We start from the raw sequence: 19,588 nt of genomic DNA, 5'->3' as shown, positions 1-19,588 counted from the left end.
AATAACCAGACAATCGTAATACAGTGTTACAAGTGCCAAGATGAGGCTTTTGAGACTCCAGAAAATGTTAGACCCAACTCCAGGAGGGCCTAGCCTAGGACAGCAAGGAGGGCTTCCTGGAGGAGGTGCTGCTTAAATGTGCCCTGAGAAGAGTGAGGGCTAAGTAGAGAAGTTGGAGAAAGGGCTGGAGGAAGGGAGAGTGTTTGAGGCAGAGCAAAAGTAGGCCGAAGGATTGAAGAAGTCTGTGTGGCTGGAGCCTAGAAAGTGGGAGGGCCGCAGGGAGAAGTGAGGTTACTGCTCCGTGCAAGGTGGAGGCAGTGGGGCTTGAAGGAAGTGGTAGGTTTGAAGAGTAATTTTAGAGGCAGAAGGGGCAGGGCTTGGTAACGGCCTGGCCATGAGGGCTTCTGTAAGGGGAATGGGAAGTTACTGATGACGCTGGGCCCCCCTCAGCTGCCGGTTGCAGCCGCACACACTCGGCTGTCACCCTGGGGGACTGGAGTGACCCGCTGGATCCTGATGCTGAGACCCAGATGGTATATCGGCAGCTGCTCCTCGGGCGGGACCAGCTCAGGTGGGTACCCACTCCCAGCCTACTTCACTATGACCAGCTGGGGCAGCCACCCGATGTGGCCTCCCCATGATCATGTGATCATTCTTTCCACGTGCATCTAATGAACTTCCCGGGGGTCCAGGCACCAGGGGAGGGCTGGGAAGCATCCTTGGGTGGGCCCTGATGTGGAACTGGATCTTGGGGTCTTTTGATACCCGGGACTCCAGAGACACAGACATGGACCTTGAATGTGTCCCTTCCACTTCCTGTCTGGCCTCAGGATCACTGTAATTCAGCGATGGAGATGTGTTCCACCTCATAGTGTGGGTTCTGAAACTGGCCTGCCTGGCTTCAAGTCACTGGGCTGGGTACTCACTGGCTGTGTGATCCTGGGCTAGTTGCTTACCTTCTCTGTATCTCAGTTTCCTCATCTGGAAAATGAGGATAACAATAGTACCTACCCATGGGGTTGTCCTGAGGACCAAATAAGCTAATACAGGTAAAGCACTTTTAGGTGCCTGGCTGCATAGTTAGCTTTCAATAAAGGGTAACAATTATTATTACGCTGTGCAACCTTAAGCAAGTTACTTAACCTCTCTGTGTCTCAGTGACCATCTGTATAATGGAGCAAACGGTAAGTACCTACCTAAGTGTTTTGTGCTAATTAAATGAGTTTATACGTGTAAAAGGGTTCAACAGCATCTGGCATTCTACACATGTTTACTGTGGTGATGGTGATGGTGATGATTTACTGGAAACCTGAATTGTCTTGTGGAAAGAGTGGAATTTCTGAGTTAGAGACCAGGATTGGGACTCAGGGAGCAGCCTGGTTCTCCCCATCTTAACTTCCAGGATGAAATTCCTGGAGGATTCCAACATGGATGCAACTCCGGAGGCAGACCCAGAGAAGGGCTCCAGTGCCACGGAAGGTAGGAGGATAAAGAGGTCCCATTTCTTTGCCACCCTGGTACCTCTCACAGTTTGTCCTCTCCACCCCCGCTCTCCTGTTTCCAGCCCACAGAGGGTGGTGTTGGGGGTGGGAGGGGGGCTCTGGTACGTCTTAGGATTCTCAGGGCACCCGGTGCATCTGGAGCCTGAGAAGCCGCTGGATCTGGATGACAGCAGCCTGCCTGGTCTGGCTGAGCTGCTGCGGGCTCCTTGTCTCCCTCCCAGGGGCCTGTGCTGATGCCCTGGCTGGGCAGAGAGAGGCCGCTGCCCGCCTGCTGGAGGTCCTCGCAGACCTGGATCAAGCCCATGAGGTGTTCCAGCAGCAGGAGCAGGGGAAGGTGGCCCTGGGGTGCCTCAGACCCTGAGGAGATGCCAGAGTGAGCCCAGAAGGAGGAGTAAGGAGCTGGTGGGCCCTTCCCGGCATCCCCAGCCCAGGAGTCTCCTCATGGCTGTCCTGTGCCTCACTGATGCTGTGGCTCGCAGGCTTCTGGAAATATCCTAGTCCCATGTGTCCTAAGCCTGGAATGCAGGGCATTGAAGCCCTCTGGCAGGGGACCAGCCTTGTACTGAATGAGTCTCACCCTCTGGGTTGAGGCAGACTGGAGTAGATGGAATAAGGAATCTGACTCACTTGGCTAAGCCTGAGGTCTTTACTTCACTGTACTGGCCTCTACCCACACTGACCAGGCCAGTCTGGCCCTGAGCTGCTGGATACAGCTGTACCTGAATCCCTGATACACATGTGGCCCCAGACAGGCATTAAACAGGCTCAGCCCTTCCTGTTTTCATGTCTGCCAATCCATGTGACCTCAGTGATCCTCCTGAACCCTGTCCTTGGCTGAGAGTCCTAACCACAAGCTTCCAGAATCAGATGCCCACAGGAATAACAGGCTGAGAGCCCAGACTCAGACCCGTGGAGCCTGGGAGACCTCGGGCCAGGCTCTTTCCGTCTCTTTGAGCCTCAGTTTATCCTGTAAAAAAATGAGGAGGGAGTGAGTCTAGATGTGTGGTTTTCAAACTGGGTTCCATGGAGGTAGCCTGGGTGCCAGGGAGGGGTTTCTCAGACTGTGGTCTCAGTCTGGTTTGTCTGCCAGGAAAGTAGATTCCTGGGACCCACCCAGATCTACTGAGTCAGAATCTGAGGGAGTGTGAGGGCAGGAATCAGGATTTTTGACAATTTTCACAGGTGATGTGGATGCGTATGAGATTTGAGGGTCACGGTGATTTTATATATTAGTGTTTGAGGTGAGATTTTGTTTGAGGATGAATCACAAGGTAAACTGTCTTGGAACACCTAACTAGTGGAATTGGAAAGGTCTCCAAGGACTCATTTCCAATTTTATGTGACTAGAGGGTAGGACAGAAACCAAAGCCTATCTGGCTGGGTTTGGGTGTTGGGGGGTTGTTGGGAGTGAGTGAGGAGGTGTGACTTGGACCAGGAAAGATACAGTGCTATACTGCAAGTGGCCAGCAGGGGTCGCGTGGAGCCTCAGCATCCACCACAGCAACCCAGCATCCTGGGATGTTGCAGAGGCTGATAGGCATGCTGCAGATCCTGGGATATGTCCCTCTCTCTTCCTGGGCAGAACCTGCTCCTCCTCCCTGAGGGCAAGGGCTGGGGGGTTCTGATGAGCTAATGATGGCATCCCCCAGCTCCTCCATATTTTCTTGGAGACTCTCAGTTCCCAGCCCGAGTTCCTTATTCCTAGTAATTGTACCAGGGAGCAGCCGTGTGCACTGCTTTGCACTTGTGCCTGAGAATGAACTTTCCCCTCTGCCCTCTTGAGGACTAGGACTGGGAGGGTCTGCCTCTGCCACCATCACACCCCCTGCCTGACCCAGGACAAAAGTATGGAGACCCTCCATCTCCAGCTGCCCAGTGCTGATGGGGTAATGGTCCTGGGTCAACATTTTGTTGCAAGCTCCCCCTTCAGATGGACCAGAGACCCTCAGAAAGAGCCACCTACGCCCCCTTCTTGACAGGAAAAGACCCAGCTGAGGAGGAGAAAGACCATTTATTTCTCCACCCACAGTGGGACTGGTAGATTTTCAAAAGAGCAATCACTGGCGTCCCTTTAAATCTTGGCTGACTTCCACCATGGCAGCCAATCAACAGAGGCGGAGCTGGTGAGTTGCCTGGGCAACAGGCCCCTGGTTGGCCGAGACTATCAGCCACCCCACTGCCCACTCCCAAGGAAAGGGAAATGGACTCTTTGCTGTCCAATCTGCTTTTTAAACCTGCTGGCCTAAGCTAGGCCTCCTCGTCTCGCTCCTGAAGCCAGAAGCTCCTCCGGCCTTTTGATCTTGTTGTTGGTAGGGATTTGGGTGGGGAGGAAAGGAAAACAGTGCCTTTATCAGGTACAGACATGAGGCCTGGGGACGGGAGGGGAGAAGGAGGTGGTCAGGGTCCCAGAAGGATGAAGAGACACAAGCACAAAGTAAGATTCTTCTAGTCCCTCTGTCTGCCCGCCCCTTTGCAAAACTGCTGAATAATCTGGGGGCTTTCCCTTCGTGGGCCCACAATCGCCTGTCAGTGGGTGGCAGAGATAGAGGGAGGCTATCTGCCCCCCCCCCAAGTGGCCCTCTGTCCCCTGCTGGAGCCCCACCAGGCCCCCAAGTGCCGGACCTGAGTCGTCCTGCTTGAAGACAAGCCTGTACAGCTGACAAAGATGGGAATCCACATGGAGTATCACAGGGGTCTCCATCTCTCCCCCCACTCTGGGGGTAAGTAGAGGCACGTGGGTGTGCGTGCATGTGTTCAACAGGACACCTGTGTTTGTGTGAGGGAGTGGGGCTCTGTCTTTCTGATAGGGAGGTTGCTGTGGTTTCCAGTACACTCTGGTGACCCTCTCGGGGAGCAATTGGTCAGAGCCCGCGGGCCCACCATCCTCCCATCATACCAACTGCCACCAGCCAAATCCCCGGATTGCTTCTGGCCCCTCCCGCGGGCTCCTCCCCAGACCTGAGCCCGGGCTGCCAGGGCACACCTGGCGCAGGAAGGCATGTGGCGGACCAGGGGCAAAGCAGGAGGGAGAGTGGGCAGCCTCGGGCCTCAGGCCTTGGCCACGGCCTCGGACACACCCTGGGCTGTGAGCTCGGCTAGCACGTTGTCTAGGTAGCTAGCGTCTGGGTAGCCATGGCCCGTGAGGTTGGATCCAAACTCGGTCTTGTGGTGGATCTCGTTCCACACCACGGTGTCCGACTCGCCGGTCGTGTTGGATGTGCCGATGGTGAAGATGAGTCTCCGCTCCCAGGCGGTGATGAGCAGCCTCAGCACCTGGAGGGTGGGGGGTTGGGCGGGGCGGGGTGGGTAGAGGTCACGGGCAGCCCCGCCCCCAGCTTGAGTCCCTCCAGCCCGCCTCCCTCTCTCCCTGACCACACTGTGGTTCCTCCGCAGGATTCCCTGTGGCTGCCCGGCTTGGCTACTTCCTTCCCTAGACTGACTCCCACTCTGAGCAACCCCAGTAAAAGCTCCTTCCATGGTATTTGCCTGTTTCTTTGAGGGGAAGGGTCTGAAGCTGATGGTCCTCAGCTGTGTTTGGTTCGGACCTCACACTATATTAAATAGCCACTTCGTGACTTCATTGGCAGTATTTGAAAACCTGGTGATTTTCACATGAAAATCGGAATTTCTGGACTCTCTTGAAAAACAAAAAGTAAAAGTAGGCAACCTCTAGCAGGGTAGTGAAGAGCCTAGACTGCTTGGGTTCAAATCCAGGCTCCACCACTTACTAGCTTTGTGATCGTGGGCCAGTGGCTTGCCCTCTCTGAGCCTGCATTTCTTTATCTCTGAAATGGGGTCAAGACCTTGACCTCAGCAGGCTGGTAAATGAGATGAGGTGTGTGAGTGGACCAGCAGGGCCAGGCGCGCGCACACACACACACACACACACACACTCAACACACACGGTGGTTATGGTTGATACTGGTGCAGGGACTGGGGAGAACGGGGACCACAGGCTGAGCTGATGGTAGCTGGAGCCCAGCCTGTTCCTCATGGCACCCACCTTCCGGCCCTTCTCGTTGTTGGGCAGATAGCAGTGGCGCGGGAAGCCTCTTGCAGTGAACTTCTTGCCTGGATTGGGGTGCTCAGGGCCCTGTGGGGAGGGGCAGCAGGGGCTTGAACTACAGACAGCAGTTGGGGGGCTCTGGAGGGTTCAGAGGAGTCAGGATCTGAGGGCTCACCTGGATGCCAGTAGGGATGTCATAGACGATGCGGATGGTCTGGGTGTCAGCGAAGCCGGGCAGCGAGTGAGGGATGAGGTGAAACTCCATCTTCCCAGGTGGCTGAGTGCCCGTCTTCTCCCCATAGATGGCCTTGCAGGTGGGGCACTGCAGGCTGCCATCCTGGGGCGGGGGAGGGGGGTCGTGAGGTCCCCAGGTGCCCTGGCCCCGCCCAGCCCTCTTGCCAACTCCCCACCCGCTGCCCCACCCAGCCCACCTTGTTGCCATTGGAGTACATGGCCACGAGGCACAGCAGGTGGTACATGTGACCGCAGCGGCCCAGGCGGCCAACCAGCTCTGGTCGCACGCCCTTGTGCCGAAGCACGCCCTCATAGCCAGAGGCTGTGACCAGACGCTCCATGCAGATGGTGCAGTCCTAAGGGAGGGGAGGGGGCACAGACGGAGACTGAGAACTGGGGAGGGTGCGGCACCCCCCTGCCGGGGTCAGTACTTCCCCTCCGTGGGGGCCAGACCCCAACCTCCCAAGGGCAGCAGACCACCCCCTCTCTGGCACCCATTAGTCAAAGGGAGAAACCCACCCCCAGCCTCCACCCCAATTCAGGTACCTGGCAGAGGAAGAGCTGGCTCCCTCACGCCCCCCTCTAGTGGGATTAAAGGCTTAGCTATTGAAAGCAAAACTTAAACACATTTGGCGGAAAATATGGGTGAAAATAAGATGCGAAAACTGTTAAGCATCAAAAGATTGATAATTGTGATTCTGCTTAACGTCAGCAGTTCTGTTTATCAAAAGATTTATCGTAAAGAAAGTGAGACGGCAAACCCACAACAAACTGGGGGAAGAGACTGTAACCCATAGAAACAGAAGGAATTTGTATCACGGGAGAGGCGGGGCAGGCTGGGCTCTCCATCTCTGGAGGCGTGGCCGCCTGCCCTCTGCCCAGGTACCCTTCCGTAGGGGCTCACCTCATCAGGTGGGTTCTTCACTTTCTGTGTGTACCTTCGAACCACATCCTCGGGGTTCTTACCTGCAAGGACAGAGGGGTGGGGTAGGCTTGAGGGTACCCAGAGTCTAGCCTTGAGGGCTTGGCTCAGGTCAGGGTCAGGGGTCAGCAGGGTGGGGTCAGAAGCTTAGGGGCTGGCAGGAGTCACGTTTGATGTCATGGGAGTTGGTGGCGGATAGGGTCAGGGAACGGGAGCTGAGGTGGGGTCATAAGTCCTAAGAACAAATTGGAGGTCAGGGGTCAAGGCTTAATGGGGTTAAGTTCAGGGGTCGGGCGTGGAGGGCGTACTCTTTTTGAGGTGCTTCTTCTTGGTCTTGCGGCACACCCCGGGCACGCCTGGCACAGGCTTGACGTCGCTCTTGCTCACGGGTGGCGGGTGCAGGATGGGCTTGGGGGCCCGCGTCAGGCACACGGGCAGCCCGGCGGCGCAGAGCAGGATCCCGGTCATCCCTGAGGGGGCGGCTGGGACAGTTAGTGGCCGGGGCACTCGTCCTGGCCCCGCCCGCCCTGCGCTCCCGTCCTGGAGTGGACTCCTGGGGGTCTCCCCCCAGGCTCCGCCCGCCTGGTGCTCCCAGAAATCCTCAGATGGGTGGGTGAGGTGCCCCCTGGGCCCTGTCACTCAGCCCCACCCAAGGCTGAAGCCAAGTGGAGTGCCTTCTGCGGTCCCCGCCCCCAGTGTTACGGCCCAATGGTAGGGGGCGTTTCCTCTGGGCCCTGCCCACCACCCCCGTTAGGGGGCGGAGTCACGGGGGCAGGCGGGGCTGTCTCCTCGTGGGCCCCGCCCTTCTTTCTTGTCCCGGCCTGGACCTCACCTGCCAGGGCGGGGTGAACTGGCCCCGTACCGTTCAAGTTCTTCACTGGGAGCGCGGGGACCCTGAGGGGAGAAGAGAAGAGGCTGCAGCCCCCTCATACCAGAAGATCAGGGGACCGTGGGATGCCTTCGGCTCTGGCTAGTGGGCGTGCTCCGACCCCTATGTGCCTGTCCCAGTCGTCTGGAACGACCACCAGCGAACACCATTCCTACTCGACATCTCGAAATCCTTCTATTATGGGGTGCGGTGTGACCAGGACCCCTGTCCCGGTGATAATGGAATGTACCGTAGACTTAGTACTGACTCTCCCCCATTCCACTGCACGCATCCTGCCTGGTGAGAACACTCGGCTTGCAACTGCTCCCTCGCGTTGGCCACTGTGCCTGAAACCCAACTGTTAGTGATTTAGCTATTCCAGCTTCTCTTACAGTTTGCTATGAGGATCACTGATCCCCATAAGAAGTTCTGGGGAAGGATTTAGCGATCAGTTAGGAAATACTTCACTGTCTTCCACTTGGAAATTCACAACATACATGAGCACTTATTAAAGGCTCTGATAAGTCCTGCATAAGGCAATATGGTTAGCGATGGTAAATACCGGTTTTCCAAAGACATTTTATGATGAACATTTTCCCCCTCTGGAATATTTACTGATGTCAGTTCCTGTGACCAAGGCATTGTCCCCTCTTCAAATGAAGAGTCCTTAGGAAGATGTAGCCCACTTCTGCTCTTTGCCCTTCCCTCCAAAGAGGCACATCATCGCACCTCTCGTGAGTCTGTTTCCCCATCAGTAAAATGGGGATAACATGATGCCTTCTTCATGTTTGCTGTGAAGAGTCAATGACATTCTACATGGCAAGGGCTGAGCACAGTTCTTGCGACCTAATTAAGACTCTGACAGCTTTAATCATCATCACCATCGCTGTGTAATCCTATTTGAGTAATTTCACCTCTTGCACCTCTGCCCACCAAGTCATGGTGTAACTTCTCTCCACGTTGGAAAGTACTGCAGTCATAAGCTTAGGAGAGTCACTTAACCTCTGCGATCCTCAGTTTCCTGAACTGTAAAATGGGGATGCTAATACTACGTCACCTGTAAGGTTGTCGGGAGGGCTGAAAGAGGAAGCCTGCTGTGACACGCACAGTGTGCCTGCCTGAGTCTTCAGGACTTTGGCGCTTAGTTACGTAGGTGAACTGATAACTTGCTGTTGTTGGGCATGGAACCTTGGGTGGGTAAGTTTTGATGAAGAGAAGAAATGTAGTGAAAGCAGGGGGCAGGGACCTGGGAGATGCGCCAGGAGGAAGTGCAGGCAGGGATGGGGGCAGTGACAGCCGGGGAAGGAGCTGCTGCGGCCCCCTTTGCCCACCTGCTAAGGTCTCAGTCTGGCCAGTGCTGCCTGGTCACCTGCCCTTGGCAGGCACAGTCGGCACCAGGGAGCTGGCTGGGAAGTGTCTTTAAGCAAATGGTATGCTTGGCAGGCTTGTGGGCTGCTGCAGTGGATCCAGAAACACACATTCTCACCCCGGGGAAACATGGACTATACATCCATGTGCACGTATACGTAGCGGACATGGCACAAGATACGGATACACACACACACACGGAGAACACTGCAAAAACAGGCATGCACCTCTGAAGCCATGCCCCCCCCATGTACACACAGACACACACACTGCAGGGAACACATGACAGATATACGGACACACAACCCAGGAACCCCCCTCCCTGTACTCAGATACAGATACAGACCCACATATACTTGGGGAACAGGCTACACACGTTTGCACAAAAACACACAAACACACACATCTTGGGAATAGACACCATGCACACACACATACAGAGATACACACAGACACACCTCAGGAAGCACACCCCATGAACACACACAGGTTCAGACAGACACACATGGAGAATACCACACAAACAGGTACACAGACACTCCAGGGAACATGCCACACACAAGGATACCCACGTGGGCACACTTTGAGGATACTCAATTGGACAGGAGAAGCCAGCTCATGGGGAGTGGTACCCCCGCTCCCACCCCTCGCCACAGCTGCGTCTCCCCCACATTCGGGGAAAATGCACCTTAGTCCTCACGACCACCCAGCAGTCTGCAGCCTGCAAAGAGACACTGCCACGTGCAGGCACAATGACCCACACTTCATGTGGGGACGCACACTTCCCCACATTGACGTGTAAACACTAAGCTGAGAGACTCACGCTTTGCACAGAGTCACACACACAGTAACACACACACACACACACACACACACACATGCACTGCACACAGCCCTCCACTCTGTGGCTACCCAGGCATACACCAGGTCAGCTGGGACCCTCCTCCCAGACCCCTCTGGGTGGGGGCATCTGAAGCAGACAGTGGGGTCACTGACCACTTTGGTGACTTGGAGTTGCTGAACACAGCTCCTGAAGGAGGTGCAGTGGAGGGCAGGGACCATGGGGCCCCCAGGTCTGGACAGCTGAGTTGGGTGGGCGGAAGATGCTATGTCTCAGTTCCCCCATCTGTAATGGGGATTCAGTCTTGTGAAGGTTCAGTGAGTTAAAACATGTAAAGCTCATAGTTTGGTGCAGGGGTGAGAGTGCAGGTGTCCTGTTTTTGTCCTTCTAGCAGCCTGCTGGGACCCAAGGGATGGGGGCTGAGTATCCACCTGACCCTTCTTAGGATCTGTCATAATCTTCCAGGACCTTCCTGGGGGACCACCACGCTATAGGAAAGCATGGTGGCAGCTCCAGCTTCTCTTCCTGTCCTGTCCTTCAAAACACTTCTAGTCTAGATATACTGTTAAGGTCCTCTACATATCTAGGTCTCCCCCATCCTTTCTTCCTTCCTTCTCTCCTCTCTCATGAGAAAACATCCTTCCTTCTCTTCAGGGCTATCTGTAAAATGGGTGGAAAGAAATGTCTTTAGCACTCATACCACCACTTCTTGTCTCCTACCGGTGGCAGACATCACTAATCCATCACAGCACTCGAGCAGAATCATCAGCACAGCTCTCCAGGTAGCCTTTATCAATCAGCAAGGACAGTTTGCTACCCCACATCTATATAATGTCCAAAGTCTGGTCCAGCTCATGACCCTGGTCTTGCTGAGCCTTTGGGCAAGGAGTTAGGCGGGGTGAGGGGCAGAAAGGGAATATTCTAGATTTCAGCAGCCCTACAATCTCTGGCACCCTTTAAAAACCACAGAACTCTGGGTTACAAAAATCAGTCTTGCTCCTGGGAGGAGGGTTGTGAGTGGGGTGTGATGGTGGGGCTGTTTTTTATTTACCTATCACCAACTGAGGGACAGTCCCTGAGTGGCCCCAAGCCTCTCTCAATCTGCAGGCCCCCTGCGAGAACCCAGGGTAGCAGGGTTCCCACGACGCCAGAGCGTGGGAGCCACCCAGGCCCCCTTTTGATGTGGGATGCGCTGTTTCCTCCGAGTCAGTGAGAACATCCTCCTGCCCTGGACAGGAGACCGCTGCCCGCAGGCCTCCCGGAAAGGGGGCTGGCCTTCATTCTCTGCTCCACCCTCTTGGGGCCCCTCCTGACAAAGGGTCACAGGAATCCTTCAGGCCTTTGACACCTGCTCTGAACAGAGCCAGGCCTGGCTGCCGCAGGGCAGAGATGGGTCCCGCTGCCTTGCCCACCCTCAGCATCTGATCCTTTTCCTTCTCTGCTCTCAATGCCCCGTGGCTCCTACCTCGCTCCGAGTAAAATCCAACCTCTTTACCCTACGCCATATAGCCAGTACCTTACCCCTTGAACTCTGTTTCCCTCGTGCTCACCCCTCACCCACTCCTTTCCAGCCTCCCTGGCCTCTGTGACATTCTGCAAACATGCTTGGTGCATCCTCACCCCAGGGCCTTTGCACTTGCTGATTCCTCTCCCAGAATGCTCTTCCCCAGATATCTTCATGCTTTGCTCCCTCACTTAACACAAGTTTCTGCTCAAATGTCACTTATCTTCCCTGCCACTTTATTCTGGAGAAGCTTCTGTCTTTGCTCTTATCTTTTTTTTTTTTTTGTCATAGTGCTAATCATGACCTGATATTCTAAAGTCTTTGGCATGACCAGGCCTTTCCAGCCTCTGTAACCTCCTCTCCTATGCCCTCCTGTTCTCTACTCCAGACACCTCTGCTGTTGCTTTAAAATGCTGAGTGTGGTCTCCTTTGGAGAGCTTTGTACTGGCTGTACCCCCGGCCTGAGGCTCTTCCCGCAAATGCTGAATGGCTCACTTGGGTCTTCTGCAACGCTCTCTCTCAGAGAGACCTCCCTTACACTAGTACATGGCACATAATAGGTGTTCAAGAAACGCTTGTTGCATGAATGAGGAAAGAAGACTGGATCTTGTGGGGATGTTCCGAGCAGACGGCCGTGCACGCGTGCTCAGGCATAGTCTCCCCACGCATTTTTTGCACACCTCGGGAGTGAACCTTGCAGCAGGTGTCCCAGAGATGCGCTTCTGCAGCCTCTGACCCCTCGGAGATTCTCTGCCAACATTCATTCTAAAGTGAGCATGCTAAGTCAGCATCCTGTGGGAACAGCCTGGGCAAACTTTCTCTAAGAAATTCCCAGAAATACTCCCCATCCAACTCCAGGCAGAGATTCCACGGCAAGGTTCTGGGGAACCCAGACATTTCCTGGAAACTGTTGCAGTGAATGTGCCACACAGAGACGGGCCGTGGGCGCCCTCAGGGGTCAGTCATTCCAAGAGCTCACAGGTCCCAGACTCTGCTGTAGAGTTTCAATTCTTCATCTAATCGCCCCAACAAGCCTGTGATATCCCGTTCTATAGAGAGTGAAACTGAGGCACAGAGAGGTGAAGTAACTTGCCAGTAAGTGGTAGAGCCTGATTTGAGCCCAGGATGTCACGCTATACTAAACCCAGTTCTCTCACCCTGGCTTAGAGACTGAGACAGGAGGCTGTATGTGAGAAAAAAATCTCCCCAAGATGAGTCTGGGAAAGAGAGATGGGGCGTTTGGCTCCCCTCTCTTTCCTTAGCCAAGGGAGAGCAAACAGAGATGCCTCGTACCTGCTCTGGCTGGCAGGCAATGTTCAAAGGCAGGATGAGATAACGCGGGGAGATTTTTCCTAGTTGCTGTTCCTCACACTCTTCCCTGCCCTTTCCTGTCTGGGTGCCTTTGTCACACGGTTCCCCCTCCCTGTCCCTACTATCTATTCCCAATTCACATCTTCCTTCTGAAGGCAGGTTCAAAGGTCACTGTCTTCATGAGGCTTTTTCTGATCTACTTCAAGCAAAATCCATAACTATGCTTTCTCTGAATTCCCAGGGGACTGTGTTTATCTTTTTTTGAGGACACAGACATTTCCTGTCTTGCTTTCTAGTTGTGTAAGTCCACTCCCACCTCTTCCACCAGACTCAGAGCTTCTGTAAATGCATCTGACCCAACTCTGTGATCCCAGGACTGAGGGTGAAACTTGGTACAAACGGTAAGTACTGAATGGAACAGTTGAGCCAAATAAGGAATTGGTCTACTAGTTCTCTGGTCTCTTTGTGGGGGCTGGGGGTGGCTAGCGTCCTTAGAGACAGTAGTTCTAACACCAAATGTGCCCCAGAGGCCAGGTTGGAGCAGGGATGGTGAATATATGACATGTGTACTATTACTGCCCATCCGGCATCCATGGCAGGCATCACCAATCAATCCCAGCACTCCTTTCCACTAAGCTAAAAATGTAACTTCAGACTCCCCTCAAGAGCACTCCAGGAAGTCATCTCCATTCAAGCAGGGGTGGCACATGACCTGAAATCTATTTGTCATTTATCTTGCAGATGATGGGACTGAGGCCCAGAGAGGGGAAGTGACTTCACTAAGGTCACCCAGCTGGTTAGTGGTGCAGCTGGCACCAGGTCCTGGAGTTTCTGAGTCAGAGGCCAGGGCTGAGCCCACCAGGCTGATCCATGGGGCCATGTGGAGTTGAGCCTGCTGCAGCCTTTGACCTGGACCCTGGAGCTGGCTCAGGCCTGCGAGGGCTGCACCAGGCACTGCTCAAGTTGGATACCTTTGCCTGTTCTGGCCTCTGGTCTCCGTCCCAGGCAACAAGGGGGTTCAGGACCCCAGGGATGCAGGAAGCCATACTGATACTCCCTTTAGGGCAGCTGAGTTTCTATCCATCTACCTAGGCTGGCCTCCCTCCCCCACCTCCCCTCCCTGCCCCCTGCAGGCTCCAGGCCTGTCACATCCTCTGATGATGGTTTCAGGTCCCCTGATTGGGCCCCAGGTGCCCTCTGGACACCTGACACTTACCCAGCGGCCCCTTGGGGAACCTTAGGAGGCTCAGGCCTCAGTCATTTGGGTCCAAGTGGGTAAGAAGGGGTCAGAAGTGAGAGCACCATGTCACAGGGAGAAGGAAGTTCAAGTTCCCTAGGTCTGCTCCTGCCTCCTGCCCCCATTCAGTGCCCACTCCTCCCCTTCCTGAACCCCTGATCCCCACAGTCCTGGGGCCAACCAGGTCCCCATGCCCACTCCCTCTGCAGAGCCCGAGGGCTAAGAACATCACAGTGAGCTCCAGGGAGCTGGGGTGCCCCAGGGGTCCAGCAAAACCCCACAAACCATCAACGGCTGCCATCTGGGGGCCTTGCTCACTTCCCCTTTTCTCGCTCCAGCACCTCCTGGGCTGCCTGGACAAGCCACTGAGCTTCTATGGGCGTCAGTTTCCCCTCTGTCAAATGGGACCTCTCACCTCTGACCCCGCCCACTCCCAGGGATTCAAGGGTACAAAAGTCCCCTGGAGAGAGATTTTGAGGGGTGGTTGTCATTTAGGGCCCAGGTTTCTCCAGAGGCCTGGGGACCTCCAGGTCACCCTCCCCCACCCTCCCTGGTCTCCCAGCCCAACCAGTGCAGTGCTTGCTCTCAGCTGGATGGAGCCCAGGCGAAGGAAGGGAGGGCAGGGGAGGGCTGGCGGTTCCCACGGCCTGGGGCTGCCACGTATAGGCAGGAGTGTGTGGTTTGGCCTCCCAGGGAGCGGGGCAGGAAGTGCTTCAGGTCTAGGGTTGGGGGGATGGGGGCGTTTGGTCTGACCTTGTGGCAAGGCACTGGGGGAGCCCAGTGACAGGAGAGGCAGTTACAGCCACTTCGGGGTAGGGAGGCCGGGAAAAGGGGGGGGCAGGCCAGAGGCCCCGTGGGGACACAGTGAGGGCGAGACTTTTCGTGTCGTGCCTTTTGGGGCTTTGCTTTTTCTGAAGCATTTAAATGTAATACCTACTAAAGAGCTGGAGAAACAAAACGGGGATTCTTTAAAACATAAACGTCAAATCACTGCTGGAAATAAAAAGGAAAACACTCAAACATACCTACCACATCAAAGCCCACCTCCCCAGCTCGTCTCCAGATCCAGAGCGAACCTGTGACAACAAAGTCCCACCAGTCTGTCGCCAGCTCACAACCCTGCTGGCTCCCATTGCACGTGGAACAAAAGCCAAAGTCCTCATCACAGCCTTCAGGGCTCCACAGGCCCCATTTCATCTCTGACCTCCTCTCCCACCAGACGTCCCCTGTATCCTCTCCAGCCACACTAGCCACCTCCAACAAACCAGGCCTGCTCCTGCCCCAGGGCCTTTGCACAAGCTGTTCCCTCTGTTTGCATTGCTCTCTCCTCAGTTCTCTGTGTGGCTTGCTTCTCAACCTCCATTCAGTCCCTTCTCAAATGTGAGATTCTCAGTGAGGCCTTTTCTGACCACTTTATTTACAATTAACATCCCTCCCACCAACTCCCTACACCTGTCCCTTCTTTATTTTTTCTCTGTAGTATTTTTTTCTCTCTCCCATGTTCTAGAATTTATTTTGTCTCTCACTAGAATGTGAGCTCTGGGATGGCAGGGATTATCTGTTTTGTTCATTGCTGTATCCCCAGGGCCCCAGACAGCACCTGGCACACAGTAGTTGCTCAACACATTTGGGTTAACGAATTAAACAACAGCCAAACACAGGCTGTAAGGAAGGTAAAAAGAAACAGTAAATGGGGGAAAGATGATAGCTGCAGGGTTCATACCCTTAATGCAGAGGGAACGCTTGTAAATCAGTAAGGAAGCAATAAACAGCCAAGGAGACGGATAAGCAAAAGGAACAGGCAAGGAGGAAACACTGATGGCCACTAAACAGCAAGACGTGCTCAGGCTAAGAACCAGAGGTATGAAAACTCTAATGGCATCTCTATGGCGCCGATTAAGTTGGCGACATTGTACTAATCTGATAGGGACGTCCGGGGGTGCGGGGCGGTGGGAAGGCAGGGAGGGAGGCACCCTCTTCCACCGCTGGGGCAGATGTATATCAGTACAGACTTGAAAATACAGGCACTTTGATATCTGCCCTCATGTTGGCCTGTGTTGCCAGCCCCCCTTCACAGGTGCAAAAACCGAGGACCAGAGAAGGCAATGAGCCCCACCGGAGTCACACAGTGGGAGGAGATGCCTGAGCTGGGCCCAAACTCAGCCTTTCTGGGTTCATCCACTCCCTGGGCTCCCCAACACCATGTGGAATCAGGGCTGGGTATCTGATTCCACCTGGGACTCTGGCCCGAAACGTGGAGAGGGTGGGCGGGGATGGGACGCCCCAATACCCTGACTGATTGGGGTTTTTGAATGATTCCTAATTGCATGACTTTGAGCTAGTGTAAGACTTTCAGGGCCTCAGTTTCCTCATCTAAAAAATGGGGATAACAGGACCTGCCACCTTGGGTTTTGTGTGTGTTAAGACAGGCGATACATGTAAACACTGCGAAATGAAACCTGGGACATAGTGAGCGCTCAGTGAGTGGAAACAGGCCTGCAGCTGTCCCCCACCCTCTCCCCTCCACCACATGGGGTGGAAACTCTGAGTCGGCCCCACAGCTGTGTTCCAAAGTGCTGGACGCTGCCCTCTCAGGAGACAGGGCGGATCTTCCCCACCCCTGTGTGTCTGTCCCCCAGGCCCAGGCTGCCAGCTGGCTTCCCGCCCCGTCACAGGGGTGAGTGGAAAAACCCCGGCCCCAGGGACACTCTGGCCCCACTGGCTGTGTGGTCTGGGGGCAAGTCACTGCCCCTCTCTGGACCTCTGTCCTGAGATGACGATGGGAGGTGAGAAGGATGACAAAGAGTGATGTGAGAGTCCACTCCTCTCTTGTACACCGATCATACGTGGCAATTTTAAATGCATTTGCCATCAGCTCTGCTGAGCCGGCACGTGTGAATGGTGGTGATTTTTAGCTCCGTTTGGCAGATGGGAAAACTGAGGCCAGGAAGCCAAAGCCAAGTGCCTCTCTGTGCAGGGGAGAGGGAGGGGGGAGAGGAGGGAAAAGGGGAGGGAGATAGAGTGGCTGAGAGGGAAAGAGAACGGCCGGAGAGAAGGAGCAAGAGACAGACAGACAGAGACAGGGAGACATAGTCCCAAGGGGATACAGAGAGACTGAGAGGCTGAAACTCAAAAAGCGGTAGCAGGAGAGTCACAGAGACACTGCTATGGGTTGAACTGTGACCCCCTCTTGAAATCAAGTGTTGAAGTCCTAATTCCCTGAAACCCCAGCTATTTTAGAGACAGGGTCTTTGCAGAGGTGGTCAAGTTAAAATGAGGTTATTAGGGTGGCCCTAACCCGTATGACCAGTGTCCTTGTAAAGAGGAAACCGGGACGCAGGTGCAGAGGCTAGCCCATGGGAGACACAGGGAGAAGGGGCCCATCTGAAAACCCAGGAGAGAGCCCTGATGAGGAACCGACGCTGCTGACAGGGTCTTGATCTTGGACCTGCAGCCCCCAGAACTGTGAGACAATACATTTCTTTTGTTTGAGCCCCCCAGTCTTTGGCACCGGGCAGACTGACAGACACAAACACAGAGGCGGAGAGACCGTGGGAAGGGTTATGAGATGCCCTTGGGGTTTGGGAACCAGGAAGGAGGTGGGGAGCCTGGCTGCCTGCCTCAGAGTCCGCAGCCTTTTCCCCTCAAAGGCTGCACCTGGGTCTCGGTTGCCTTGGCAACGGGAAGCTTCAGCCTGGAGGAACCAGGGTCTACCATCCCCATGCCTCCTTCCTCCCACTCCCCTCACCCAGCGGCAGACTCCACGTGTCCTGCACCCACCCCCAACCCTTGCTCTGAGCCAGGGGTATTTTTAGCTGGAGTTCCTGGGAGATGAGGGTTGGGGGGCCTTGACACAGACCTGTCTGGCTGGGGAGGGTCTGTTGGAGGGGCAGAGGTGAGACTGGGGAGGATCTGCATGGCTGGGGAGGGATGAGGGAGCCCTTGTGAGCCCCCCATGCCTCCTTTCCAGGCCCATATCTGGTCTCAGAGAGGATCAGAAACAGCCCAGGAAGAGGAGGGGGAGTGATACAGACTGGGTGGGGGGCACATGGCTGGGAAGCAGCAGGCAGGCAGATCAGAGGAGGACGTGTTTAAATATCAGCACACCCAGGGAGAAATCTTTCTTCTCCCCACAGCCTTCTTGAGCTCAAGCACACTCTATACCTCCCCACTGCTGCCAGCACCAAGGCCAGGCTCTCCTGAGGCTCCACAATGTGGCAAAAATCTCAGCCCTTACTGTTCCACCAGGGAGCCTCCATCGCTGCGTGGTCTCCACACCTGCTGGATTCATTCCCACCCCAGCCCCTTTGCACTGGCAGTGCCCCTGCCTGGCACTTCACCTCCTGCCCTCCTCACACCTCTAGCCCTTTCCTGAACCTGCCATGTCCTTCACACCCCATTGAAGTTGTACACACTGTTCCCTCTGCCTGGAATAGCCTTTCTCCAGGTCTGGCTACCTTCTCAGTGGGGTCTGCCTTGACTACGCCATTCCCTCTCCCCCACACCACCCTGTCCCACCACCTCCCCAAGCACTTCCCTCTCTCTCCAGAAACTGTTCATTTACTTGCTCACTTGTCTGTCTGTCAGTTCGGACCCCGATTATCTTGTTCAGCTCTGTGAACACACACCCACAGTACAGATTTGGAGAACTGATACTAAGCAATCAAAGCTGAGTAATTCTCAGCTAGCCCTAAAACAGTGGTTTTCAATAATTTCATCAATGACAGAAAAATTCATTTCACCTGGGAACCCATTACACACATGTAGAAATAATGCAAAAAGTTCATGGAACAATTTTTACTGTTACTATGTATGACACATGCTAATATATTCTATTCTATTTCATTCCATTCTATTCCCAGAAAATTCTGGCTACAACCTTCTGATTTCATAATCTACTAGTGTGTTACAACACACAGCCTTGGAGAGAAGGTTCTCGAATTCTTGCCGCAAAGGTCCCTGGGACTTTCCTGGTCCTGCCCCTCCCACGTTTACTCCAACTTGCTGTTCCACTCTTCTTTGTCATTCTGGGGCCCTCCAGCCTTCCCTCTTCATAGGGGAGCCAGAGCCAGGTAGCTATGTACAAGGAGGCACAAGGAGTACCCGTCTGTGATGCCCAGGCGGGCAAGTCCCTCCCACAACGTTTCCCAAAGAGGCTTTCCCCAACCTCCTTAGGTCTCCTCTCTGGGCCTGCAGGAGGCGTGACCTGGAGGGGAAGGGGAAGGGGCGGGGAGGCAGGCAGGTGGCAGCTGCTGTGGTCTGTTCCATGGAAGATTACAGCTCCCCCCAACCCCCACATCGACCCTCCTCCTGCGTCACAACAGTAGTCCTAACAGCCACCACGGGACTATCACCGTGTGCAAGCGCTACATTCAGGCTCACAGCTCCCATTTGACAGATGATGAAACTGAGGCTCAGTGAAGGCAAGGGACTTGTCCAAGAGCTCACAGTTCAGGAGTGGCTGCCAAGAGGGGATCTGAACCCAAGCAGTTAGTCTCTCAAAGGGACAGAAGGCAGATAGAGCAGCCTAATTCAGGATCCCTCCCCTTCCCCAGGCCTGTGTCCCTGGGTGAAAGGGGAGGCCTGGATGTGATGACCTCAAAGGCTGTCTCCAGGCCTGACTTGTGCCAAACTCAGGTCAGCATGGTCGCTATGCATTCATACAAGCAAGCAGAGCTGGCTCTCGGTGCCTGCTCCTCCTCTTGAGCCCCCAACCCACACCCATCTGCTCTTCGCCCTTCTGGTCTCCCTCAGGGTCATGGTCTTTGCTCCTCCCTCTCACGATCAATCCTTCA

General features: G+C 54.8%; 2 protein-coding genes across 2 annotated transcripts in view; one reads left to right on the top strand and one right to left on the bottom strand.

Annotated features, from left to right (window-relative positions):
• The window catches only part of RASAL1 (RAS protein activator like 1), a 29,063-nt gene extending 26,926 nt beyond the window's left edge, over positions 1-2,137 (top strand). Inside the window, exons 19-21 of the mRNA XM_015239667.3 lie at positions 451-571; positions 1,403-1,479; positions 1,724-2,137. Of these exons, the coding sequence (XP_015095153.2) occupies positions 451-571; positions 1,403-1,479; positions 1,724-1,863 (338 nt within the window). The 3' untranslated portion in view covers positions 1,864-2,137. The remainder of the gene's footprint in view (positions 1-450; positions 572-1,402; positions 1,480-1,723) is intronic.
• A 1,357-nt stretch (positions 2,138-3,494) lies between these two features.
• DTX1 (deltex E3 ubiquitin ligase 1) overlaps positions 3,495-19,588 on the bottom strand; it is a 35,915-nt gene continuing 19,821 nt past the window's right edge. Inside the window, exons 4-10 of the mRNA XM_072952869.1 lie at positions 7,497-7,558; positions 6,973-7,134; positions 6,647-6,708; positions 5,940-6,098; positions 5,684-5,845; positions 5,506-5,595; positions 3,495-4,775 (exon numbers count right to left, since the gene is read on the bottom strand). Of these exons, the coding sequence (XP_072808970.1) occupies positions 4,551-4,775; positions 5,506-5,595; positions 5,684-5,845; positions 5,940-6,098; positions 6,647-6,708; positions 6,973-7,134; positions 7,497-7,558 (922 nt within the window). The 3' untranslated portion in view covers positions 3,495-4,550. The remainder of the gene's footprint in view (positions 4,776-5,505; positions 5,596-5,683; positions 5,846-5,939; positions 6,099-6,646; positions 6,709-6,972; positions 7,135-7,496; positions 7,559-19,588) is intronic.

This window comes from Vicugna pacos, chromosome 32, assembly GCF_048564905.1.
Source record: "Vicugna pacos chromosome 32, VicPac4, whole genome shotgun sequence".
In the NCBI taxonomy this organism is placed as follows: domain Eukaryota; kingdom Metazoa; phylum Chordata; class Mammalia; order Artiodactyla; family Camelidae; genus Vicugna; species Vicugna pacos.
The sequence above is the reverse complement of the archived record's forward strand: the minus strand, read 5'-3'. Positions and strand labels throughout refer to the sequence as shown.